This window comes from Accipiter gentilis, chromosome 4, assembly GCF_929443795.1.
Source record: "Accipiter gentilis chromosome 4, bAccGen1.1, whole genome shotgun sequence".
Lineage (NCBI taxonomy): Eukaryota > Metazoa > Chordata > Aves > Accipitriformes > Accipitridae > Astur > Astur gentilis.
In genome coordinates this window covers 19,138,853-19,162,973 of record NC_064883.1, presented here as the reverse complement: position 1 = coordinate 19,162,973, position 24,121 = coordinate 19,138,853, and the positions used below count along the sequence as shown (strand labels likewise).

Here is a 24,121-nt window from a genome sequence, read left to right as displayed (position 1 = left end):
TTTGCACAGCAAATTCCTTAGTTCATGTCAGTTGCATCAGTTGAGTGCCCAAGGGACAGGTTCTGCTGCCTCTTGAGATACTTGGTAAAACAAGTGCCATCAAGGTGTATGTTTCAGAGTCCTTCCTCACTACACAAATTAGATCCTAGGATGCGTGTACCACATACCTGTCTGCAGCTCATTTGGTTATGTTTGATGCTTTGATTATGCTTCTTTGCTGCTTAGGAAGAAGATGAAGATAAACTTCTAGGAAGCTAGCACAGATGCCTCTTCCTGTTCATAGTAGCAGCTTTATTTGAGTTTGAGGTGGAAAATAATTGGCAATAAAAAGATAGTCTTGTAGAAGAAAAAAAGCTATTGGGATTTCAGGATTAGCTTTAGCAAGTGGTAGATTCACTGTGGAGTCCCCTTAGCGAAGAGATGGAACATCATTTAGTTTGGAGGTTTCTTCTGTCCATGTACTCGGTGCCACCGCCTGATTAGTGTGACTGCTCTGAAGCCAGATTGTCTGTGCTGGCAAGCCTCTGTCTCCCATGTCTGGAGGATGAGTAAGAAGTGGCAGATTCCTTTCTATATGCACATCCTTAGTTTTGTTTTGTTTTGTTTTTTCTTTCTTTTTTTTGTCTGATGGTAACTACCACATCATGGAAAACTAGGGTCCTTCAAATTTAGGGCTAAGGACAGATGATCTGAGAAGGCGTATCTATTTCTTCACTGCATTGCATGTTTGGCTTAAGTGATCATACCAGCTCCAGATACACAGTCAGATTCTTCAACAAGTTTTCATCTTTCTCTTTCTCCCCATTGACCCAAGAAGCCTTTTCTTTCTGTTACTGTCAAGAACATACTGGCTGCCAAAATATACATACTCTTGAGGTAGCTGAGAGAAGCTCAGATTCCAGGGGTCCATGATTCCTTTCAGGATATCAGAGCTTCAAGGTTTTGGTCAGCCTAGAGACATACCAGCCTATCAACACTCTCTCATTTAATGCTTTCACTGTCCAAATTTTACAGTAGTGAGAGGCTGTGTTCTCAAAGATTTGCAAGCTGTTTGTGACAGAAATCAGTCAGCCAGATCTTTGAGGTGGAATTGTATAGATCTTTTTTCTTATAGCATGCTCCTGAGGAAAGCTCAGAAAGCCAGATTTCATTTAAATAGCAAAACCCAGGGTATTTAACTTTTGAACTAGGAGGAAGCACACAGCATCAAGGAGAGGCAGCAGAAATGAAAGATTTATATTACAGTAGTCTCCCTGTTTTCTGATTATTCTTGTAGCCAGCCATCTCAGTCCACAGCTGTCTTCTGATCTGGGCGTTGTTTTTTCTCTTCTGTTTTTAAGTTTTTAAAGGGGAAGATGAAGGTTATTTGCCTGTTTTCCTCATTCTCCAACATTCTGATGTAAGACATAAATCTTTGTAGATGTATGTATACTGACCAGACTGGTTACCTGCTTGCTTCTTCATCTCTCTATGGAGCTAGGTTTCCTAATTGCCATTACTCCTACAGGGAAAATGTGGAAGTTCTGGACAATTATTTTTTTTTTTGTAGACATGAACTATCTCTTCAGACTTCGTCAAAGTTTCTTCCAGTGTGGTGCCTGACTTCCACCTTTCATCAAGAGATTAGTCTCCCAGTTCTCTAAATCTAGCTCATCTGTGTTAGAAACTCAGTCATATTAGGGCTCTGTCTGTCTTGATGTATTCTACACACAGACCCTTTTGGAAGTCTGAACTGTTTGTTGTTGAAAGATCAAAGTATTCAGCCATTTCTGAGTAGCAGTTCTCTGAATGTGGGTAACAAGCTGTGGCAAGACTTGATATGAAGCCTTAAAGGTGGATCCTTCTTTTGTGAGTGATACCAGAAACATCACAAAGAAAAGTCCACAGTCTGGAGCAAAGCTGCATCCAAATCTCTTCACCAAGCAGTGTCATCTCTGATACTGTGAAGAGTGATGTGAAGTGATTCTCTACCACAGAGTTGCTTTGCAAGAACACTAGTGATATATTTAACTACTTGGAGTTAACCACAGAGTGCGTGTACTTGTAAGCTGTCACTCAGAAAGAGAGGTTACTTTCTGATGAACTGATGAAGTTCTTTGAAAGATGAATTTCATGTGCATTCACTTCTCCTTACTTGCCCTTCAGGTTTTTAAAAATTGTATCTCTAGCCGAGTTAAAAATGAAATGGGGCCGTGCATGCTTTGCCGTATATGCCAGTGTGCTGAGCATGAGCCCAAAGGAAAAAAATTATCCAGTCTTAAGAAGTGTCTGTACCTGTTGTGTGAATTTGCACATAGTCTAAACTTCTGAGATAATGCTTATAGATATAAATACTCTCTTTCATGTACAAATTATCCAGGAGGAGTAAGGAATCCCAAAATGAAATTCTTTGGTTTCTTGTAAGGAGCAGGTTAAATGCATAATGGCTTTAGTTGCATTTGACCTTTAAAATATGTAACTTTTGATTAGACATCTTTGCAGCAGACAGCAGAAAAGATAATTCTGTCTGCCCTAAGAAACCTGTGATAATTTAGCCTGCAGGGAAATGCTATTAAATAAGTTCTCAAAGATGAGCAATGCATATTGATTGCCAGTTGTTTGTGAAGTCTCTTTGCTTTTATGATGAATTATCACTGGAAAACTTTGGTTCAATTTAAGATCAAATAAATTAAACTGTAGACTTTATAGTCCCCAGTTTAAACCAGTTTTAGGCCAGAAATTGCTACGAACTGTTATTCTGACTACTTTTGTTTGCATCAGTTATTACAGCGCTTGTTTGTAAATGAGGAAGTTTAGTAATTAAACTAAGCCTGCTGTCATATTCAGGTTGGTGAGTAGGGCAGATACTTTGAAGAAAGTAATAAATAGAAAGAAGCTTTAATGCTCATGCTTCAATGGAAGGCAATCCCATATGCTTGTAAAATCCTCCAAAGAGGACTTAAAATGTCTGTGATTCACTTTATATGTGAAGATTTGAGCAGTTATCCATTCGATAACTCACTAGTACGTCACCTGAACTTCTTTCCAGCAGATTGCCAAACTGAGGCAGCAGCTTCAGCGCAGTAAGCAAAGTAGTCGTCACAGTAAAGAGAAAGAACGTCAGTCACCTCTCCATGGCAACCATATAGCAATCAGTCAGACTCAGGTAAGTAGATGGTTGCTTATATTAACAGCCTCCTACCTTATCAGGGTTGGGTGAATAGCCTGCTGTTTCTTCCTGTCTGTCTTGTTTTTTCCTTCTGTGGTATGCTAAAATGCTTAACAACCTGATACCATTGCATCTTCACTGAAATTTATCTGCTAGTTGTCATATAATAGAAGAAAGAAGGTTGCAGCAGGATAGTAACTAAAATATATTAAGATGCTGTAAAAATTCTGAGCATGGCCAGCTAAGACTGTGTTTACAGGAATACATACTTGCTTCCAAGACTCATTTCTGTGGTACACTTTCAAAAGTCTCTGCTCCTCTGGAAGGTATTTGCTTGTCAGTTTCACAACCCAATTTCATCTGAGCTGCTTAAAAAACCCATAAAAATAGAAAATAAAGAAAGTACCAAGGGTAAGAAGTCTGGATTGGCAGCCAAACAATTGATCGGTCTTTGAGCAGCAAGCAGAACACTTAACTGGCTTGTTAGGAACGGACTTGTAATTCACCTTACCATGTATTCATCAGTAAAAGACAGCAATGCTGTATCACCAGCAGTTTGAGAGAAAATCTCATTTCCTTGTCCCATTTTAAGAATCTTTCTGCCTTTGCTTATTGGTCAGTTCTGGCCAGAGAGGCAATTTCCACATCACATTGAGGAAAACAATATTGTGGTGTTTACTTTCTAAAAAGAAAGTGATAGTTCACCTTGAATTTAAACTCAACTGAAATCAAGATGATGCTTGCCACAATACCCCATCCCTAGTGACTGGTGACTAGAGGATCTGTCACGCTACAGGATGAAAGTCTTTTTCTTCATGGTTTTGTCTAGGGCATACCTATTGGTTGTTATGGTAGTCCAGAATCATTGTCAGTACAGGATCCTCTCTTCTAGCATGAGAGTTTGTGGTTGCAGTGGCTATGTTACAGTGCAGTCATTAACAGTATATTTTGAGAGTTTCCATCATACTAAATGGAAAAATTGCTACAATCACCAGCTTGTTCTTGTTCCAGACACTGTGACTTACTGTAAAACCTCAATTGGACATAATCTTAAGGATGCAAAATATTACGTCCAGATTATGTTGATGACCATTCTTATGTTCTATACCAATGGGCATTGTGATGACAGGATGTCTGTCCAACCATCGGTCTATGCATTTGGTATCCTCCTCTCTGAGAGGTTAAGCTCAGGCTCCTAGTCTGGCAGCTTCTGTTTTCTGTTGTCTTATTACTTACCTATTTTTCAAAGTGATGTGTGAGTTTAGGCAAATTCTCATATATCTGATCTTTTTAACACTAGCCTGGCTAAGACAATTTTTATTTTCAGGTCATTTTCCTGTTTCACAAAGCTAGAAAAAATTGCCTGTGCTCTGAGTATATCTATATTTCTCCTGTTATAAAGATGCTGACACATATGAAGAATAGCTTCGGACAAATTACCTGGCCAAATTACCTGACCATGAACCAGGTTCTCAGCAGGGTGCAATGGAGGATGCCCCATGCAGTGTCTGCTCTAGCCATTAAAAACTGCCAGCAAAATTGTAACCCAATTTTGAGTTCTAAAGCTCAGGCAAGGTTCAGTCAATGACTTCGTGAACCTTAAGCCACTTGTAGAAGGGAGTTAATCATGTCTCATTTGACAGTGCAGACATTTGAGTCCTGATTAAATTTCACCTTGGATCTTTAACTTGGACCCTGTGTTACTAACAGGCCACTATTTGAACTCCTGAAATGTTGGTTCTGTCATTGTATTTCCTGACTACCTTTTTAAATAGCTAGTGTTTTAGAAAGAAGAGGTTGAGCCATGGCTGATCCTTTATATTCCTTCTTCTGTTTAGATAAAATCTTGTGGTTAAAACCTAATCCTGTGATAAAGACATACAGGAAAGTGATGTTCTTCCTGAAACTTTTATGTGTCTATAACAAAGGGTCCCACTACATTTTGCATAGAAAAGGGGTTTGCTTTCCATCTCAAAGCTGTTGCAGGTACCTGTGCCACTATTTATAGTTACAGTTAGTATGGCACAGACTGAAATCCACCTGGGACAAATGCTTTGAAGGAACATTTTTCAGTACTTGGAGCTCACTTTGTCATGGCTTGTTCAACATTTTGATTTCTCAAGAAGGTATTCTCTGATGAGGCCAGTGAAGTTTTTGGTTCTGGCACCATTGTGAAAAGTCATCCTGCAGGCAGTGTGTTTCGTCAGAGGATGCCTCCACACAAGTGACATGTACCTTTGGAGCTGCACATTGTGCAAGGTTCATTTGGCAAGAACTCGAAAAAAAATATTTTACATTTTTTCTTAAGCAACCTGTGATTCTATGAACAAGAGGAGAACATATATTGGGAATTTAAACATTGCTCGTGGCTGTCAGCATAGGTGCATCTGTGCTGTGCAGCTGCTGCCAAGGTAAAGGTTTTGAGGTTGACTGCACAAGATGCATGTGCACTCTTGTGAATGTTCCTGTTGGTAACAGACCTTCACTCCAGCAGGTTATTCTGAAAACTATACTTGTATTTATTTACGTGCTTGATTCTTAAACTCAAAATGATTTCTTTTAAGACCTTTGACATAAAGTTCTGAAAAGCTATAAGCTAGTGAAATTAAAGGTTCAGAACAAATGCTTTATTTTTCATTCACTAAAACCGACCAACAGAGAATAAAAGTGCATTAAGTGAATATTTCAGTTGAGTGGTTAAGCTTTAGTAATATTACAAAATGCCTTTTGGATCCCAGTTAAACCACCAGCATCAGCACCCTGTGTACTCCCCATCCCCTTACTGCATATTCTTGTAGTCTATACATCTGGAAAGTACCTATACCTGCCTACTTACTGATAAGCGAAGTAGTAGAATGTTTTTATTATAGAACACTTCTGTGAGTTAAGTTGAGGTGATTTTAGTGGCTTTTGATTTATGCAAGCATTTCTTTTTATTAAAATTTGCCAAGTAAAGATGGTGTTCTACGTGGCAAAATTAATACACAGCTTCTTACTTTCTAGGCTATTTTAGTACTGGTCTCAGAATTCTGTCTTTATTCCATTTTCCAACTTCAAAATGTTGCTCTCTACCTTCTAGGCCTCTATTTCCAGATCAGTCCCTATGCCACTGTCAAACATTTCAGTGCCAAAATCAACTGTTTCACGTGTGCCGTGTAATGTAGAAGGAATAAGCCCTGAACTGGAAAAAGTATTCATCAAGGAAAACAGTGGAAAAGAAGAAGTATCGAAGGTAAGCTTATATTAATGTGTTCATGGTTGTTTTTCCTTTGTAATCTATAAACTCATGGGAAACCTCCCTCGTGAGAAACCTTCCTTGTGGCTGAAATTACAAATAATTTTCTTCAAAGAACTGTTTGTTTGAAAATTTTGTTTCAGTGTTTTAGGGTGGTGTTTGTTGGGGTTGGTTTTTTTGTTTGTTTTAAAGGGCTTCTGGCCAAACATACTTTGTCTAGAATGCTCTTTCTGTAGAGAACTTGAAAGTTTTTGTGCAAAATGCAAGTGCTTGAAAATTGAGGTACATCAGGCTACAGTAGTAAGTAATTAGAGCCCAGGAGATTAATTTATTTGCTTCATTTTGCATTCTTTTTCTTAGGCAAGACTTAAGTTTCCTGTGCTATGCTCTGCTTTTTGGTTTTAATGCTTTTCTTCCATAAACTGAATGGAAGACCATTTTACTTCCATGAAACCACTGTGTTCTGTCACGGGAGATCTCCGTATGGAAATACTGACAAAAGGGGCAGCTTTAGTTATGTGGGAGAACTGGAGCATTGGAATTGTCATTGAGGAGCACTGGAGACCTTAGATGACACTTAAAATGTGAAATACTTGGTTTACAGCCACTGTTTCCTAAATAGCCAATGAAAATTTTCTGCTGTGGAATAAACTACTGTTTTTTCTGATCTGCTCTAAGGCGTAGGTTCTTTTCTTGTGAATGGTCATGTAATAGCAATTCAATGTACAAGTCAAGCTATAAAACTTTAGTCAGGGGTTTAAGATTCCAAAACCTGATACAGCAGTAATCTTAAAAAGTTTTGGAATAGTCTTGGCTTCTCCGGAGACTTAGTTGTGAGGACAGAGAAGTAGAAGAAATAGAAGAAGTTGTAGTAGTAGAAGTTGTATGCTAAGTTTGCTTCCCTACGGCTGTCTCAACCCTTTAGAAGGGGTGTGTGTTATAACAGCGAAACAAGGAAAAAACCAAACACGCAGAAAGAAACAGAAGGCCCAAATCAATAAACCTTGTTGCACCACCTCGAAGAGAGTATAAAAAGGTACGTATTGCAGTGCCACCATTGATATGGCTATGACTAGGGTTGTAATCTCCTATGGTTAGAGGACATTTAATTTATTTATCAGACAAATCATCTTCGCAAATGTCCTTGGGCTTTAACAGCTTATTACTTGGGATGCAGAAGTTGGTCTCCTAAGTTACTGAATGTGCTGGCTCTGATCCAGCAAAACAGTTAAGCACATACTTAAGTGCATTGTTGGATTGGGGCCAGAGGTGCTCAGCAGTTTACACAACCAAGGCAATAGTGAACCCTTCCTCCAAACATCTAGCTGGGGAGAGTCTTTGGACACAAAAGAAAGTCATAAATTAGACATTGCCCTTGAAGTCAAGTCCATCTTTGTGGGCACAGGGTTGTTTCTTGCTATGTAACTGTTAATTTCTGTGAAGTCTGGTCTAGTGGGACCTAAAGTGGGACTCCTAGTACTGTCTTTGAGCTTACTAGATCTCATAGCTTACTTATGGAAGATCATAACAACAGTAATTTACTCTATCTTACTGCTGGTGAACTGTACCCTAATACAACAGTTTAGCTTCTTTTTAGCCTGGGGGAGTTGGGGCAGCTAGGTAAGGGTTAGGAATTACTGAACAAAAGATAAACCATAGGAAACCAAACTTCATTAGTTTCACTGCTAGTGAAACAATTTGTTTTCCTTTTACTTTTCTGCCATTCTTTCTTGCTGTAACATTCTGTATTTTTAGAAGGTATTTCAAAATAGTGGTCAAAGGTAGTTGGTTGCTTTGGGTGATGTGTGAAGGAAAAATTACTTTATAGACTTGCTTGTAAGATTGGTGTGCATCTAGATTTTCAGCCTGTTTCTTTTAACCTGTTTCCACATTTACTTCACAGTTTTAACAGTGCATGTTCAAACCTTAATTTTCATATGAATCAATCTATCCAGCTGCATAAAACACTTGGTGCCTGATTGTGAAACTATTCATTTGCCAGGAAAGATTTGGGGAATAACGTACAACCTGCTAACAACACTGAGAAGGAATACTACCTTTATTTTGGGTGCAGCTCACTATGTAATTAAAAAAAAATATATTTTGTTTTTTCCAAATTTAGGTTCTACATTAGTAACTTTCTGTTTTCTTGCATTTCATTTCAATAACCATGTTTGGGCTGTCCCAGGTAAGATAAAATGCATTTTAGTTTTGTTAACTTTAAAAATCTTAGTCTAGTGTTCTTGTATTTTTTTCTATTAGTCTCTCATCTCTTCAGTATAAACTTGGGATTTTTTTTTTTTAATGAACTACTTCTTAATTCATATGTTGAAATCAGACTACGTGATATATAGGACAAAAATAAGCTTAAGGTTAAAGCAGTTTTATGGATAGTTTTATGGATATTACTTGAATTACTTTTTAAATTTAGCTCCCAGTTAAAATGGGTAACCAGTGAAACTTTCCTCCCAGTTTCATACTTCCTTGCTTAGTCTTCAGATACACAAAGCAATTTAAATTATTTTTTAGACTTGGTTTTTGGTTTTGTAGCATGTGATGTTACATACTTTCCGTTTTCCCTTTTGCTGACTTGAATTTTTGTTATCCTACTTCTTAAAAAATATATATAAATTGATTTGGAATACGTCTTCTGTCTTCTCTCGTGCTGACTTAGTTCTGTTAGTTTTTTGAAACGCTCTTCTTTGCTGTTTTAAATAATATTTTAATGATAGTAGAAATTGTACTTGTGAAATACAGTTACTTATAAAAGTAAAAATAATTACTGTAGACATAAGTCTTCTTATTTTTGTGTTTCACAAAGATAGTTGATGATGCAGTGATGTCATTGTCTCACTAACTTTTAATAATCTAGTTGAACATAACTCTTAGAGCAGTTGCTTTGTAAGTGGTCAAAACATTCCAAATATTTCATTCTTTTTAGTTTAGCCATGTATGTGTATATTTTTTCCGATCATTCATCTTGCTTGCTTAGATGAAGGTGTTCTCTTTTTTCTTTCGTAGAACTAAGTTAAAGTTGGCTTTTCTGAGTCACTTCTTATTCACCTCTTTTTCCTCAGATTTATTAATAAACTTTAATTCATTTTCTAATGCATTTATTCAAAGGTCCTGCATATATTTTCCTTCCTGTTTTATAACTTGTGACTAGCTTTTCAGGAAGTTGTGATGGTGTTTCTCTGTTCCCACTATAACTTGTAAGAGGGAATCAGCTTTTTGTGAAGTTTTGACAGGCTTCTGTTCTTTGTTCCACTGTGACTTCACAACACAAATGTTGGAGACATTTTTGGTACAATATGGAGACATCTTTGGTACAATAAGATGATGGACTTATTTTAGGGAGTGGGGGGTAAGAATTCTTACAGAATACATTCTGAAAGTAATGAAAAGTGCCTTGTGGCAGGACATGGACATGTTCATGGGCCTTCTATTAAGGAAAAAATATTACTGTAACTATCTTTCAAGTATACCATAAGTCATTAGAAGTGAAGCAATTTTGATGGACTATCAAACAATATAAATAAAATGATTTAAAGTGTTTCTTCTTTGATTTCTAATGCTTCTGGAAGTAGATAGCAAGATGGTTTTAAGTACCTATCAGAAAACTTAATCCTGTAATAAATTTGCACAGACGCAGGTGATCCTTACTTAAATCTTCATATCCTTCATCTGAAAAGTCTGGTTTTTTCCAAGTTTTCCTTCTCAGGACACTTTATGGTTTTTTGCACTTGCACCTTATCTAATGCATTGATGACTTCATTGATGATAGAAGGAAGAAGCACTTTCCTATGTCTGCCTTTGTGTTCCAGTCTAGAGAACAGTTTTAAAATCAAAAGCATGGAATGCTTTGCTCTCAAGATATTGCCTCCCAGATAGATGTAAGGCTTGTGAAGAACACATTATTTTTAAGGCTTCTATTGGTATATTCTACCATAGTAGCATTCCTGATGATACTAAGTAGGGTGGTGGTGGTTTTTTTCCGGCAAAAAGATTGATACTGAAAACAATGTGGTGAATTTTAACAGTGTATTGAGAAATGCATGCTGTTGTCAAATTGAGCATTTCCCTACCTTTGCAGGGAGATGAGGGTAGTATGTCCAAGAACATGCTGTCCTATAGGGGTTAGCAGGTGTCCCGTCAAAATGCATTTAGCATAAGGTTAGTACATGACTGGATACTCTTGGAGAAAAAAAAACACAACAACAAACAACCCCCAAACCCAGCATATAGAATGCAGTAATTTCTAGTTGGTTCGCATGCGTTGAGGATTACGAAAACTAATAGCAGCTCTACCAAATTAGTTACCTTATTTCTTATGTTGTAACGTTGTGAGGACTTAAGTTTTTAGAATAGTTTAGGCATGGCTCATGGAAAGTAACTTCTACAATACTTGTTTATGTTGATCAGGTTTAATACATATAAAAAATTGAATACTTTCTATTGATATTTTCATGAAGTTTTTTGCACTTGTCAAAACTTGGATTCAATGTTAAGGAAAAGATAAATACAGAAGCACAGTAATCTGAAATATGTGCTGGCATTTTCTATGCCTTAAAAGTTGTTTTACTTGGAAAGAGTGGTAAATATTGAACTTTTTCTACTTGTGTGTATATTTAGAGGCACGTCTAAAAATATGGAAAACTTTTTGTACTTTGGATTTTAATTCAGTGGAGGTTGAAATACATGATTTGGGATATACTACATAAGACTACATTACATTGTTCCTCCAGGTCTGGAAGAACATCTGTGTTATCCTGAAGTCTTTAATTATGTGATCACTTACTGGTTTTTTTCCCTCCCTGGAATCCTTGCTTTACCTGTTACATACAGCATAATATATGCACTTAACAAGTAGCTGTTTGGTGTTCTTCATTAGATATGTGTCCTAATGCTCACTATTAAACCTTGCTTTGAAGTCAGAAATCTGAATTTCTTCCTGGGTTTTTGCTTCTATATAATAGGAGAGTGTCTGAAATTTTGTTCTCTTTATCACACCTGTGTGAGAAGAAAGATGATATTATATACACTTTATGGATGGAGAAACACAAATCCATCAGGTTTCTATAATGTGATTCTTCAGGTGACTCAGGATACTGTATGCCATTTTAGGAGTTTAAAGTGTAGCTCCCATAGTCTCCTCCTGCATCTGTGAACATTGAAGACCTTTGCAAATCAGTCCTACATGACTAAGCATCCAGAAAAGATATCATAAAAGAGAGAGGTTGGTTCCAATGACTTCCTGGCATCTTATAGAATTTTTGTGGCAGAGATGGAAAATAAAAATGCTGTTCTGTGTGGCAGTTATTTTTTTGCTTATGTTAGTTGTGAGACTGTTTTCTTTCTACAGCTTCAGTCTTGTTTTCCACCTCTCTTCTGTCTGTGTAACAAATGATATAATGCTTCAGGTCTATCTTGTGCATTGAATGAGTCATGGCCTGTTTGGGGTGATGGGAATAGCAACATGTAGTCATGTTGTAACACATATGCAATGTGAACTGAGCTGTTGGAACAGACCACACAGCTGTGTCCAAATTTTTCAGCATTTGATGTAGCAACTGTAATGTTCTCTTTATAGTGTGTTTCTTTGCTCTTAATTGAAATGTGAAATGGTATTAACTGGAAGGCTCATAAGAAGAAAAGGATCTTCCTGTTCTGCCATGTCTGCCTCTTTGTATAATATGTGGTGGTTTTCTGGATAGACTATTGCTGAAAAGGAGAGAATGCGATACTTGGTGAATAAGTTTTATGTCCTCATTGCTAGCAAAAGTGTTGGGTTGAATTTTAGACTCTGGAACAAGCTGTTACAGTTTTGGAATATATGAAGAAGAAGGCAGCAATCAAATAAAAATGTTCACTTGAAGTTAGAAGGAAAAAGACATTATTTTTTTGTAGCTAGAACATTTAAGCTGTTCTCTATGGCTTGAATACAGTCCTCACTGAAGTGAGGATAAAAATGGTATTTAAATCTTGCAGGCATTTTTTCCCCCTTCACTTTTAAGCAAAACTGTAATTCTCATTTGATTTCTTACATTTAAAGCAGTGCTGTCTTTATGATAAAACTAATTTTCCACTGGGAAGGACAAGTAAGTAGAGCGTGCCAGTCTACTACTATGAACATGTCTACGCAGTATATTGCAGAACGGAATGCAAGATCACTCTGGCCAGTGCCAACTAGGCTGATAGGAGCAGGAAGCGCTTACTAGCTTTAGTTCAAGACAAAGCTTGTGAGCCTTGTATTAGCCTGTGCATCATCTGCTTGGTTGCCATTTTGTCAGAGGTCAACTATAGAAGTGAAGGATGGAATGTAGAGTTGTGCTAGAAAATTACAACTTACTGGCAAAAACTTGGATGGTTTCAGTTATAATTGTAATTCAGTTGGTGTTAACGGCCATAGTATGCCATTGTATTTGAGGTTTTCTACTTTCTCTTTTATCCAAATGTGATCTCTGTCAGGGTACTTGTTTTACTTTCATAGTAACCGTGGCCTTTATGGAAAATTGTATTACTAAGTATAATTAGAGATCTATTTGTTGGGGAGGTTTGCTTTTTTAAACTATCATTAAAAAATGTAAAAACGTAATGCTAGCATGTGTTGAAGTGCATTCTGGTGTTAACTTTGCGTTAAAAGGATATAGTTGGCTTGGAACATCTGCGCATTGTCCCACCATTCAGCGTAATTAATGTGTGTTGTGTCCATTACACATTGCATTATTTTCTTGTGTAAAATTGATTCTTTCAGAAGTGGCTTGTTTGCTGTTCTTAGGGCCTCACCTCATTACTTCAGTTATGAGTGCTACAGACTGACACTGCTTAGGAGTTTGATCTTTCCTCTGTAACCTGAATTGCTTGTTTCTCTTGCAGCCTTTGGATATCCCTGATGGTCGAAGGGCCCCATTACCTGCTCACTATCGTAGTAGTAGTACACGAAGCATTGACACTCAGACTCCGTCTGTCCAGGAGCGCAGCAGCAGCTGCAGCAGTCATTCACCATGTGTCTCTCCCTTTTGCCCTCCTGAATCTCAGGATGGGAGTCCTTGCTCAACAGAAGATTTACTCTATGACCGTGATAAAGGTGAGAGTAGAATGGCCCGCCTTTACCTATGGGAGGCATGTGATGTCCTGCTTTTACAACTACCTTCATTTTACTCATTACATCAGTTTTTGTTTTTGTTCGATGGTTGTGGAGGGATTGAGGATTTATCTTAAAATTGGTTTTGTTTGTTTACATATCTTTTTCCCTCTTGTTTGTGAAACTTCACAAACATCTTCCATAAATACGTCAGAGGAGCACAGCAAACAGTCTTAACTATTTATGAAGATTCTAACGTGAAGAATTCAGACTGTAACATGTTTACGTTTAAAAAAAGGTTTCCATAAGGTTTGTGGTAGACTATATATTCTTCGTGGGTGATCAAAATGGTGATGATGAAGTTTTGGACTGCTTTTAAAAGTACTCTGCTTCTGAACCCGTATATTCTACTTGAAGTTATTTGGTGAGGAGCTCAGATATGAGTTTGAACAGTCTGATGGAGAGTAATTACTTGTCTGTGTACATTTCATAACAGCCCAAACTTTCTGAATAATTTATGTGTTTATATGTGAATAGCCTGCATTTTTTTCAAAGTCTGTAAAATGTCATTTGGTTTTGTAGAGGGAGTAAACGGGAGTTTCAGTAATTAAGAGTTACTGACAGAACATGTAGTATGAAAATATAGGTACCAGTGTAAAAAGACTGGTTTTGGATGATTGTTTACTAATGAAATTATTCTTGGGCTTCTGGTCAGCTAGCTGGAAACATGGACTTTAGTTTGGAGGGATGCAGGGTTTGGGTAAAACATGCAAGCTGAGAGTAGTAAGTTTCACAGAGGAAATGAAAACTTTTCAGATTCAGCTTAGATTTACTAATGAGCTAAAGATAGCAGTATTTTGAGGTTATAAGTAAGGTTAACCTTTTTCTGTATATATTCTCTATTTAATAATTCTTGAAGTAATTTGGGAATAAGATTGGGGAAGGCAGCAGGAGAAATACTAGCTTTTCGTGGTTTCTGAAAAGTATTGCTTTCCCATCTTGGATTTATAAGGAAGTAGTGGAAAACAAATCCACTTGACCAAATCCTAAATTCGGGCTGTGTGTGTGCACGTATGTAAGTTAACAACATCAAAGTAAAAGTCTTAACTCAACATGATGGTTGGCCATGCTCCAAAAATAAGAGATATTAGCCCGCCCCTTCTCTTTCTTATAGTATACATGCAAATTGTAATGTGTTGTCAAGACTGAATCACTATAGACACATCCACTAAAGTATTAGCACACAAGGAAATGTCTTGATAGGTAGATTTGTTCATATGTGTCCTGATAACAAATACAAGTTAAAAAGCAAGGAAATGAAAAGAATAATTCCTTCTGCAGTTAGTACTCAGTTAACAGCAATTGGAATTTTCAGTGGTACTTTATTGACAGTAGCGAGTGAAGACAGTTTGAGATGGTGCATCTAACCTTCTTAGCGCTTTTCAAGGGTTTTTATCTCCTGTCTTGGATTTTTTTGAACAGCAAATTGGAATAAAATTTATTGCTGAACTTCACAATGAGTAGATACGTATTTGTGGATTTTGGTTTTAAGACTGGCTTTAATGCTAGGTTTGGGAGTCTACAAAAAGTCTGCTTTAGTAGTAGCGTATAGGTGACGGTGATAAACAGCCAGCTTTGTAAAGTGAATATAATGGCATTTTTTAATTAATTAAAGTACTTAATACTGTGCTTATGAAAGATAGAAGCTGGAACTGTTCATCACAACTTTGTTCTAGTTAGAAACTACAAAAGCGTGTAGCAGTTTTCCAAGAGAAAGTAATTTGTTCAGAGGTTGTAAAAGTACAGTCAGAAAGGTACCTTTTAATCTCAGATCATTAAGACCCCACAGACCAGTTGTTCTGAATAAGATGTTATCTTCAAAATAGTTAAATTACCAGTAAATTAGGGATACAGGTAGAAATTGTAAGGGAGTAGCAAGTTTTGAGAGACAGTTTATTAATATTGTTGTGGCTGTTAACTGCTTTATAAAACAAAACTCACAAAGTTTTTCACACCTTCATTTTAAAGGTTTTTGTGATGCTAGAATAAAACTTGTGAGTTTGCTTTCAGGCCTGTTAGGCTTTGAAAAATGCATTGTATAGCCACATGTAGACATTTTAAACTCCAGATATTCTTCTGTTGCTTTTCTCAAGTTGAGGTTTTATTTTCCTCTCTATGGGGAATAACTTGGCTTTACCATTAAAAAATATAATTACCAGCTTTATGAATGCTCCTGAGTGTGTTGCTGAATAGGAAAGGAAGGTTAGTAGTTTGACTGAGACATGAGCAGTGAGAGGAGCCAGCACTCTGTACAGACACAGCGCTGCTTTACATTTCTAAAGCATCTTTTATTTCTTGTGCAAAGCTGTGCTTTGGCCTGAGGCCCTCACAGCTGCTCTTTGGACTGTATCAGCTGTTTGGTTTACATTTCTGCAAGAAGCTGCTAAATCTATTGAATTTTTCAAAAGAAAGTGAAAGCTAAGTTTCAGAAAAGGCCCACAATACTGCTCCGAACAGAGCAGTGATACTAAATGGTATTGACTAGAGCAGAGAAGGAAGGGTGGGAGAGAAGGTATTTTAATGGCATCTGGCTTTATGATTCTGTTTTCAAGTATCAGCCTATTGCAAGGTAAGTGACTGCCTTGCTGCATTAAAGCTACAGGTTTCACTAGATCTGTTTTATGATAACTCTGGTCCATGAGACTATAATTCAGGGTTTTATGTAGCAGTTGCGACAGAGGTAAGGTTCAAAGGCATCCTAAGGTATAAGCAGATGAAATTTGGGGATTTTGTACAAAAATAGATAGTATAACCTGTTTCTCAGGGATTTTCATTAGGTGCTTTTGTGTAGCATTGTATATTCCCACTGTTGCTAGCAGGCTGTTACAAGCCACATGTTCATGAAGATGAACTGAAGATACTTTTTAACTTCTGGGCATCTGATTCATAGTTCTTAAAATGAAAAGTGTATGTAAAGTCTTTGGATAATCTTAAGAAACAAAGGTATTTTTGAACCTATCTAAACAAATCCCAAGGCTCACTGGCAAAATTTCTTATTTCCCTGAAGTTTTGTTACTCAAAAAATTATTTTACAGATTCTTTTTTAGTTTTCCTCCTTTGTTGCTCTAATATATGCAAGCTGAAATTTGTGGTATTAAGTCTTCTGGTTAAAATAGTATTTTTAGTGTTTAATCACAACCTTAAACATTTTCTAGATAACAGAATATATCCATTTTGAATATTTATGTTTAGAAATGCCGTGTAATAAGGCTCCATATTGTCTGCTATGTGGTTATGGTAACAAAACTTGCTTTAAAGGTTACATCTGTTAATCTTCAATCATTGTCATCTTAATGAAATTTGATTAGTTGACTGAAATACGCCAGCAAAGCACACCCTACTGGTGGAAGCGTGGAAGATGCAGACATGTCTTCTGACATGAAGGCTCATGCATTGCAGCCTCTGAGACAGTAAAAAGATGTGTTAATAGCACAGTTTGAGAATACACATTTGCAGTGTCATTAAGGACTAATAAGGTGACAATTTAGCACTTAAGAGCTTACAGAATACACAGTTGGAAACTGGCTTAAGCTGTAAGTTCCACCTCTTGCCACTTTAACTCATGGCCTATTTTCCCAGTACCCTTCCGTTCTCACATTGCTGCTGTACGTGTAGAACCAACACCAAGCTTGTATATGTGAGCCTCCTAATAACCACATGTATTTTTCAAATAGTAGTGTGGTGTGCGTTTGGTCAAAATGAAAAGCTAACAACTTGGTAAACTTTAAAAATCAGGGAGGGTAAAGACAGGAACAGATGGTTGAATTATACAATATAATTTTTTTTTTTACTTGTTTAACAGCTGTCTTATACAGAAAGTTTCAGCCAGACAGGGCTAAATAAACCAAAAGCTTGATTGAAAACTGAACTGGCTAGACAAGACTCTGAATCTTCCAAGGACTGACTTAACTTTGAATTCCGTTTGATTCTTTCCTTGGATGTACTTCCACAGTTTTCCACTATTTGGTGGAATGAACAGTAGCACATTTTATGTCTCAAGTTTTTTAAATAGAAACTTGGATCTTCAATTTTAAATATTAGAAGGAGGAAACAAACTGTCTGGGTTCTGTTAATGATTTCTGTGTTTGGAATGAGCTGTGTGGGCCAACAGTGGAAATATGCCAACAGGACCATCATGCTCCCAGCTTGGCAAATATCTGCATTGTCTCTAAGCTTTTTCTGCCTTCGGACAGTTAACACCTAAAATTCTGTAAATAGAAGTTCTGTGTTCACTCTACAGCAGGAAAGAGCTGAATAATCAGTACACTGCTCAGGTTCACTTCAACTGTGTTTTCTTCTCATACCTTTCATAGTAAATCTCCAAGGGGAGGTGTGATATTGAAGTTGATTTGTGTCTTGTTATAAGAGGAAGCAGAGATGTTTCAAAACCTCTAATGATTAGCCTTTGTATTTGAGTCATGGTTATACAAAAGTTTATGTAGTTACTGTTTGCAAGCTGTTAAAGGCAACTTTGTATGCTTTAGTGAATCTAGATCATAGCGCTTGACGGCTTGGTTGGTTTTCCACTGTTGCTGAAAAGGCACACATGAACAACAGCAGAATAAACAAAGGTATCTGAGTTAAAAATGGTCAGATACCCTGCATCGGTGGAAAGATGCAAAAGGAGCTAAAGCAAGAGCAGTTATTTCTCTCCAAATAAGGTGTGTTTGTAAGTTGGGGGAACCTCTTTAACCTTACCATTTAATTTAATTTATTTTTTTTAATTGTAAGCCCAAGCAGAGAATAGGGAGCCACTAGTACTAGCCTGAGGTAGATGTTGCTCTTTGAAAAGGTAGAAGCCACTGCGGAAAGCTAATTTTCTGTGGGTAATTATTTTTGTACATACTCGATTTCCTTAATGCATTGAATATCATGTTGTCAAGATGAGTGTTTAAAGTGAACCTTTTCATAGTCTTTATTTTTCAAACTTTTGTGCTTGTCACTACCAGAGTTGAGCCTTCTCTCTTATATTTTCTGACAAGTAAAAGAAATCAGCCTATTGCCTTGTGTCCTAGATCTGCACACCTTTAGTTCTAAGTGTGTCTAGTAAAATATACACTGATAGATAGAGTTACAAAAAATACCTATATCATATAGGTAGTAGTGATGAGAGAATTGAATTGTGGAAACTTTATTTTGAATGCCAAAACAACTTCATGATCATGAAGCCAGGAAGGTAGGGCACTGTAATGATGAGGTTTCAGTACCTGTGTTACAAACATGCTTTGTTTCTTTGCAACTTCTGAACTATTCATGAGACTGAGGTCAATATTCCAGTGAAGAATTATGTTTTGAAATAAGATGCATGCTGTATACACACATTTTCAATAACTGTGTTTATACAGTGAGAAGGTGTATTATCATTACCACTCATAAGTCTTCTGCATGTATTATGCATATTACCTTGTTCATTTGAAGTACATAATAAAGAACGTATTTGTTTCCAGGATCACAGCTCTGCTTTGTTCTGATTGCAGTGTTCCGGATAAAAATATCCTCCTGTTATGTGTTGTTATGTGATAGATTACTGCTGCACTGAAGCTTTTATTCAGAAGAAATGTGCTATACAAGGGTGTTAGAAATAGCCTGCAATAAAGGAAGCTTTGTGGTAGAAGCAAACCGGCATAGTGGCTAAATTGTGAAAAAAGGCATCTTGTTTGGAAATCGAATTTAATTAAAAAGCACTCTCAATCTCTAGTAATATAACTGCTTTAAATTTTCAGACAGTGGGAGTAGCTCACCGTTGCCCAAGTATGCCTCATCTCCCAAACCAAACAACAGCTACATGTTCAAACGAGAGCCCCCAGAGGGATGTGAGCGAGTGAAGGTCTTTGAGGAAATGTCGTAAGTAATGCCTTTTATATCAGCTGGTATCTGCAAAGCAGTAAACCTGTTTACTGAGCCTATTCAACTGCAGATGAATAAACTATTCCAGCTGATGAGTTTTTCAGGAGCAAACTATTCTTAGAGTTTGTACAGAAGAGAAGTTGAAGTGTTCACGTTGGTTTGAAGAGGAAATGGAGTCTTTTATGCTTGAACTCTTTTTGTGCATTTGTAAAAGGCAACAAAAATCCAAGCAGAAAAGATAAGGTACATTTAATTTCCTAAGCATTTATAAAACTCTTCCCATATATTTTTTTTATTAACTTTTTAGAATGTTCATGGCTTAAAAAAACCCTCTCGTCATAATTCTCCACCAGTTTCAAGCATAGGTTATGTTTTGATACATATAAAACATATAAAATGGAATGAAACACATGTAAAGTGTTTCTAGATGGTAGTATACTTATGGCATAGACTTTGCTCAATATTTTTGCTGAGCAAGAGATGGGAAATTAAACTCTCGGACATCATGTCTTTTTCCCCTAGACCCAGCAGTATTTGAGCACATGCTGTCGAGGTTGCATGCTTAGCTCCTGTGGATGAAAGAATAAAGGAGGGGACATTTCTTGCTCTAACAGCATTCATGCCCTGCTGGATGGTGAAGGAGCAATGTTGGGTTGTGGAGGAAGCCTCCAGACAAATTATGGAATATGGGAAAGGAGAGGTCTGTTTCATTGAGGTTCTCGAAGGGTTTTAATGTGACTAAATGTGGTGTTGCTGCATTGTTTTTATTAAAGAAGAATTTGTGCCGTTCTAAATTACCTCGGCACTTTTTCATGTGCATATGTACTGCAGATTTTTCTTGCTGGAAGTTGCATGTTTATCCAGTAATTATCAAGTCATTTTTGTGACGGTACTATTTTTAATGCTGTGGATCAGTTAGCTGACTACCAATATGGAAGATGTTTGCCCCTCTGTCCAATTAATCCCATTCCTTGTCATTCACATTTTAGCAACGTGTAGAACCACAAAGTTCATGATGTATAAAACATCTTGGTTGGCCAGGTATATAACCTTTTTTTTTTTGTTGTAGGTCTCGTCAACCTGTCTCAGCCCCTCTCTTTTCATGTCCTGACAAAAACAAGGTTAATTTCATCCCAACCGGATCAGCTTTCTGTCCTGTAAAACTTCTGGGCCCCCTCCTTCCTGCTTCAGACCTGACGCTGAAGAACTCTCCAAACTCTGGTCAAAGCACAGCTTTGAGCACCCTGACTGTTGAGCAGCTTTCCTCTCGGGTCTCTTTCTCATCTCTGTCAGATGACACCAGCACAATGGACTCCACAGAGGTCCCGGTACAGCAACCGTCCCAACAGCAGCAGCCGCTTTTGCAAGAAATTCAGACTGAAGACCATTCCTCTTCTCAGAGCTACGTGCTAATCTAGACCAAGGTGGAGCAGGCCTCTGCCCTGAAACAAGGATTGAGGAGATAATAGTTCAGATACATCTGCATGAGGTGGCAACCTTTCAGAACAACACGGAATACTTAGCAGCACTCAAAAAAATATCTCGACGCTGTTCTTGGCAGGGACGGAATTCATAGTCAGCATTTTTTGTGAGAAAGCAGTAATGCCTGCAGAATCCATGTATCATTAAGCGTTTTAAGTGGAGACTATGCATTTCATAGTATGTTTGACCAGATTAGTACTGTGTCCTGTGTTCTGTTTCAAATTCTACAGTATAAATAAGCTCTATATATATATAAAAAAAAAGTTGCCTGTCTGAATAGAAAATGTCTTGCTGTGTTGTGTCCTATGGAAAATACTGTACTTCAGGATTATGTTTACAATTGATCCAGGTGTTTATGTTTCTAACTTCTGTAATACACACAATGCAAAAAAAAAAAAAAAAAAAAAAAATGGCCACAACAGTTGCACAGTGCCCACCCTATGGCCTAGCTTCAGGTACTTCTCTCGAAGTGTAAACTCAGGTAACTTGGAATGTATATCATATTGGGATATAAAATATTTTACAGCTACAAAGCTAAAGAGGGAACATCACTCTTTTGCCTTTCCTTATTTTATGCATTAATATTTCCTCATTACATTCCACTTTCTTGGAATAAGTGCATTCAGATCCAGGAGAACGATGACCCTGGACATGGGTGAACATGAGGAGAACCAGCAAATCTGTGATGTATATCACTTTGTCATGTGCTTACAAGTAAAACAACCGTTGCATTTACTGTCATTTCAATATATGTAAAAATGTGGCATTTAAAGGTTTCAGGTGTTGCTCAGTTAATGACTGTTAAACTGTTGCAAATAAAGTGTTCAGTACTAGGCTGTACATGAGAAACATTCCACGTTGTGTATGAGAGGATTTTGAAAGACAAGAATGTTTTTGTTCAAGGACAGAAATTGTTTCAGGTTTCACAGGGGGTGATGGGGATTTCCTCTCACGTTCTTGTTGGCAGTTAAGGATGTGAAATGCTACTGTTACCGTCTAAAAGTCAAATTAATGTTTAGTTTCTCTTTTGGAAATATTCATTCATTTGCTGGTTGGATATAGGTTTTCAGATTTTGTCAAGCAGTGTTAGATGAGCAGCATTTTATTTATGTAGTGAGTAATTGTGTTTGGATTAAAGTCCAAAAGTAGCAAGTGGGTGTTCTAAGAGGGGTGGGGAAAACGATAGTTTTAAGTTCATGTTACTTAATCAAAGCTTCTCCCATAACTTTCAGTTACTTAAGTTGTGTGTGTAAAAGTGTGTTTTCCCCCCTTCTTAAGTGTGAATAATAAAAAAAAATCCTTGTAAAATAATCCTGGTTTTGCAGGCTGGACACTTTCTCAGAATAGTACACGGCAAGAACGGGTTAGTGATGCTCTCCTATTGTACTGGAACAAGAGGAGCATTGCTTTCAGAGATAATTTCCTGTGATACAAAGAGGACCCTAAAGGCAAAATAAACTTGTTCTTGCTCCATTGCTTTCAGCTCAGTGGAACTACATTTATGCTGTCTGCTCCTAAGAGAATAAGGTTCACCTTTTCCAGGAATTGAAGAGATTAGTAGCCTGCAGCTACTGAGCATTTAAACTTGCTCCATTATGGTTTTTTCTTCTTTTGAAGATGAGATTGGAGGGGGGTGAGAGTGAGCCACCAATAACTACTCACTAAATATGTGCTTTCTTTGGAGATAAAGCATTGTTTCCTTTTTATTACTGAGTTTTTGTTAATAATATCTTACAAGATGGAATTTGCAGCCTATAAAATGGTCACTGTTTTTTGACTCCCCTTGCAGAAAATATAGAAGGAGAGAGAGGTCTGTCTCTAAACATTTTCATGTGAAAAACCTTCTTGCAACACAGCAGCCATCTTTAACCCTACTAATCTCAGGCCTAGGTGAAAACACTATATATTTTATAGACCGAAGATAAAGGGGAGAAAATACTCGTGATGTAAGTATCGATTCCTTTTAATATTTTTCTTTCTAGATTAACATTGCAGTATGATGACCTTTTTATGCTCTGGTTATGTCCAGATAAGAAATTGTAGTCTCAGTTATTGGTGTTAGGTTACCAGGGGATACGATGAGTGGTTTTTAGATCAGTGATGAACTCTGTACAATATTTGCAATACCATTACATGTTCTTCTTATTTTTTCCATGAGAAACTAAATATTAATTACATTGCACATTTGTTCTTAGCAGATTTGAAGGTTTTGAACCAAATGTGTTAAAGCTAATGCTTTGCCATGTAAATTTCCCAGCAGTTGTTTATCTCAATTGTATTCTACATCCAGCTGTAGAAATTTGTCAAATATTGTTTAAAGTTTTGTACATAGTTGTACTGTTATTTCTAGCCACTGTGCTGAACAGTATTCAAGTTATCACACAATATTGCTTTACACAAGAAAATGTGTGGCTTTTGTTTTGTATTTTTTTTCGGTATAGAAGTTCCTGTGTCTTATTTAAATAAAAATTATAGTTAAGAAAAAGTGGTGGGAACGATACACAAAAGCAGTGTTTTGTTTATTTGTTTCGGAAACTGTATGAAACACCATAGAATGAGATTAAAGTTTAATATTGTTCCAAAATCACATCTAGAATAATGTCAACCATGTATTTTTATGACTAGTATGCTATGTCTTCCAGAAAAAAGATAATCTCTTACCTATTGATTTTTGCATAATGCTGTTCTAAGAAGGGGGGGAAACTAAAAATAGCTGAATGCTTAAATATGCTTAAAAATAGCATATTTTATTTCTGCATATAATGAGGTTTTTCTTCAGAGCATAGAAAAAAATAATCAGTTAAGTGTTAATGGGAAACTGTGTATCCACTGCTGTGTTTGTAGTATAGCTAATATCAAGTTATCTGTTGAAAATTATGAAAGCCATTAGACGTTTCACTATGTGAAACTAAACTAAACCCCTAAAGGATGTGGTATAAATCTACTGACAGTCTTGGTTTCATGTTATTCTGTATGAGTCAAGTGATTGTCATTTGACTTGCAGAATAATTCTTTCCAGATGGGGGGTGAGGGGGAGGGAGGAGGAAAGAAGAATAATATTTAAATACATGTAAATCCTCCAAAGTCAGTGTTTACTGAAGAGCACTATGGCAATAACCATCAAGAATGGTTTAATGCTTATTAGCAGTAAGTGAAAATGTAAGTTTTCAGCATCCCAAAGATTACAAGGTTTTAATGTGACTATGTTAAAAACATTAACTGAAAGTGCTGAAAAGGGTGTAGTATCCCACCCTGCTATGAAAAT

General features: G+C 36.9%; 1 protein-coding gene across 4 annotated transcripts in view; it reads left to right on the top strand.

The window, feature by feature from the left end:
* The window catches only part of GLCCI1 (glucocorticoid induced 1), a 57,802-nt gene extending 34,442 nt beyond the window's left edge, over positions 1-23,360 (top strand). Inside the window, exons 4-8 of one of the 4 annotated variants that reach the window (XM_049799055.1) lie at positions 3,032-3,145; positions 6,228-6,380; positions 13,260-13,470; positions 19,251-19,371; positions 20,444-23,360. In XM_049799055.1, the coding sequence (XP_049655012.1) occupies positions 3,032-3,145; positions 6,228-6,380; positions 13,260-13,470; positions 19,251-19,371; positions 20,444-20,792 (948 nt within the window). In that variant the 3' untranslated portion in view covers positions 20,793-23,360. Of the gene's footprint in view, positions 1-3,028; positions 3,146-6,227; positions 6,381-13,259; positions 13,471-19,250; positions 19,372-20,443 lie in introns of all 4 variants that reach the window. The other 3 variants (XM_049799054.1, XM_049799058.1, XM_049799057.1) reach the window with 3 other exon arrangements.
* The last annotated feature ends 761 nt before the right edge of the window (positions 23,361-24,121 follow it).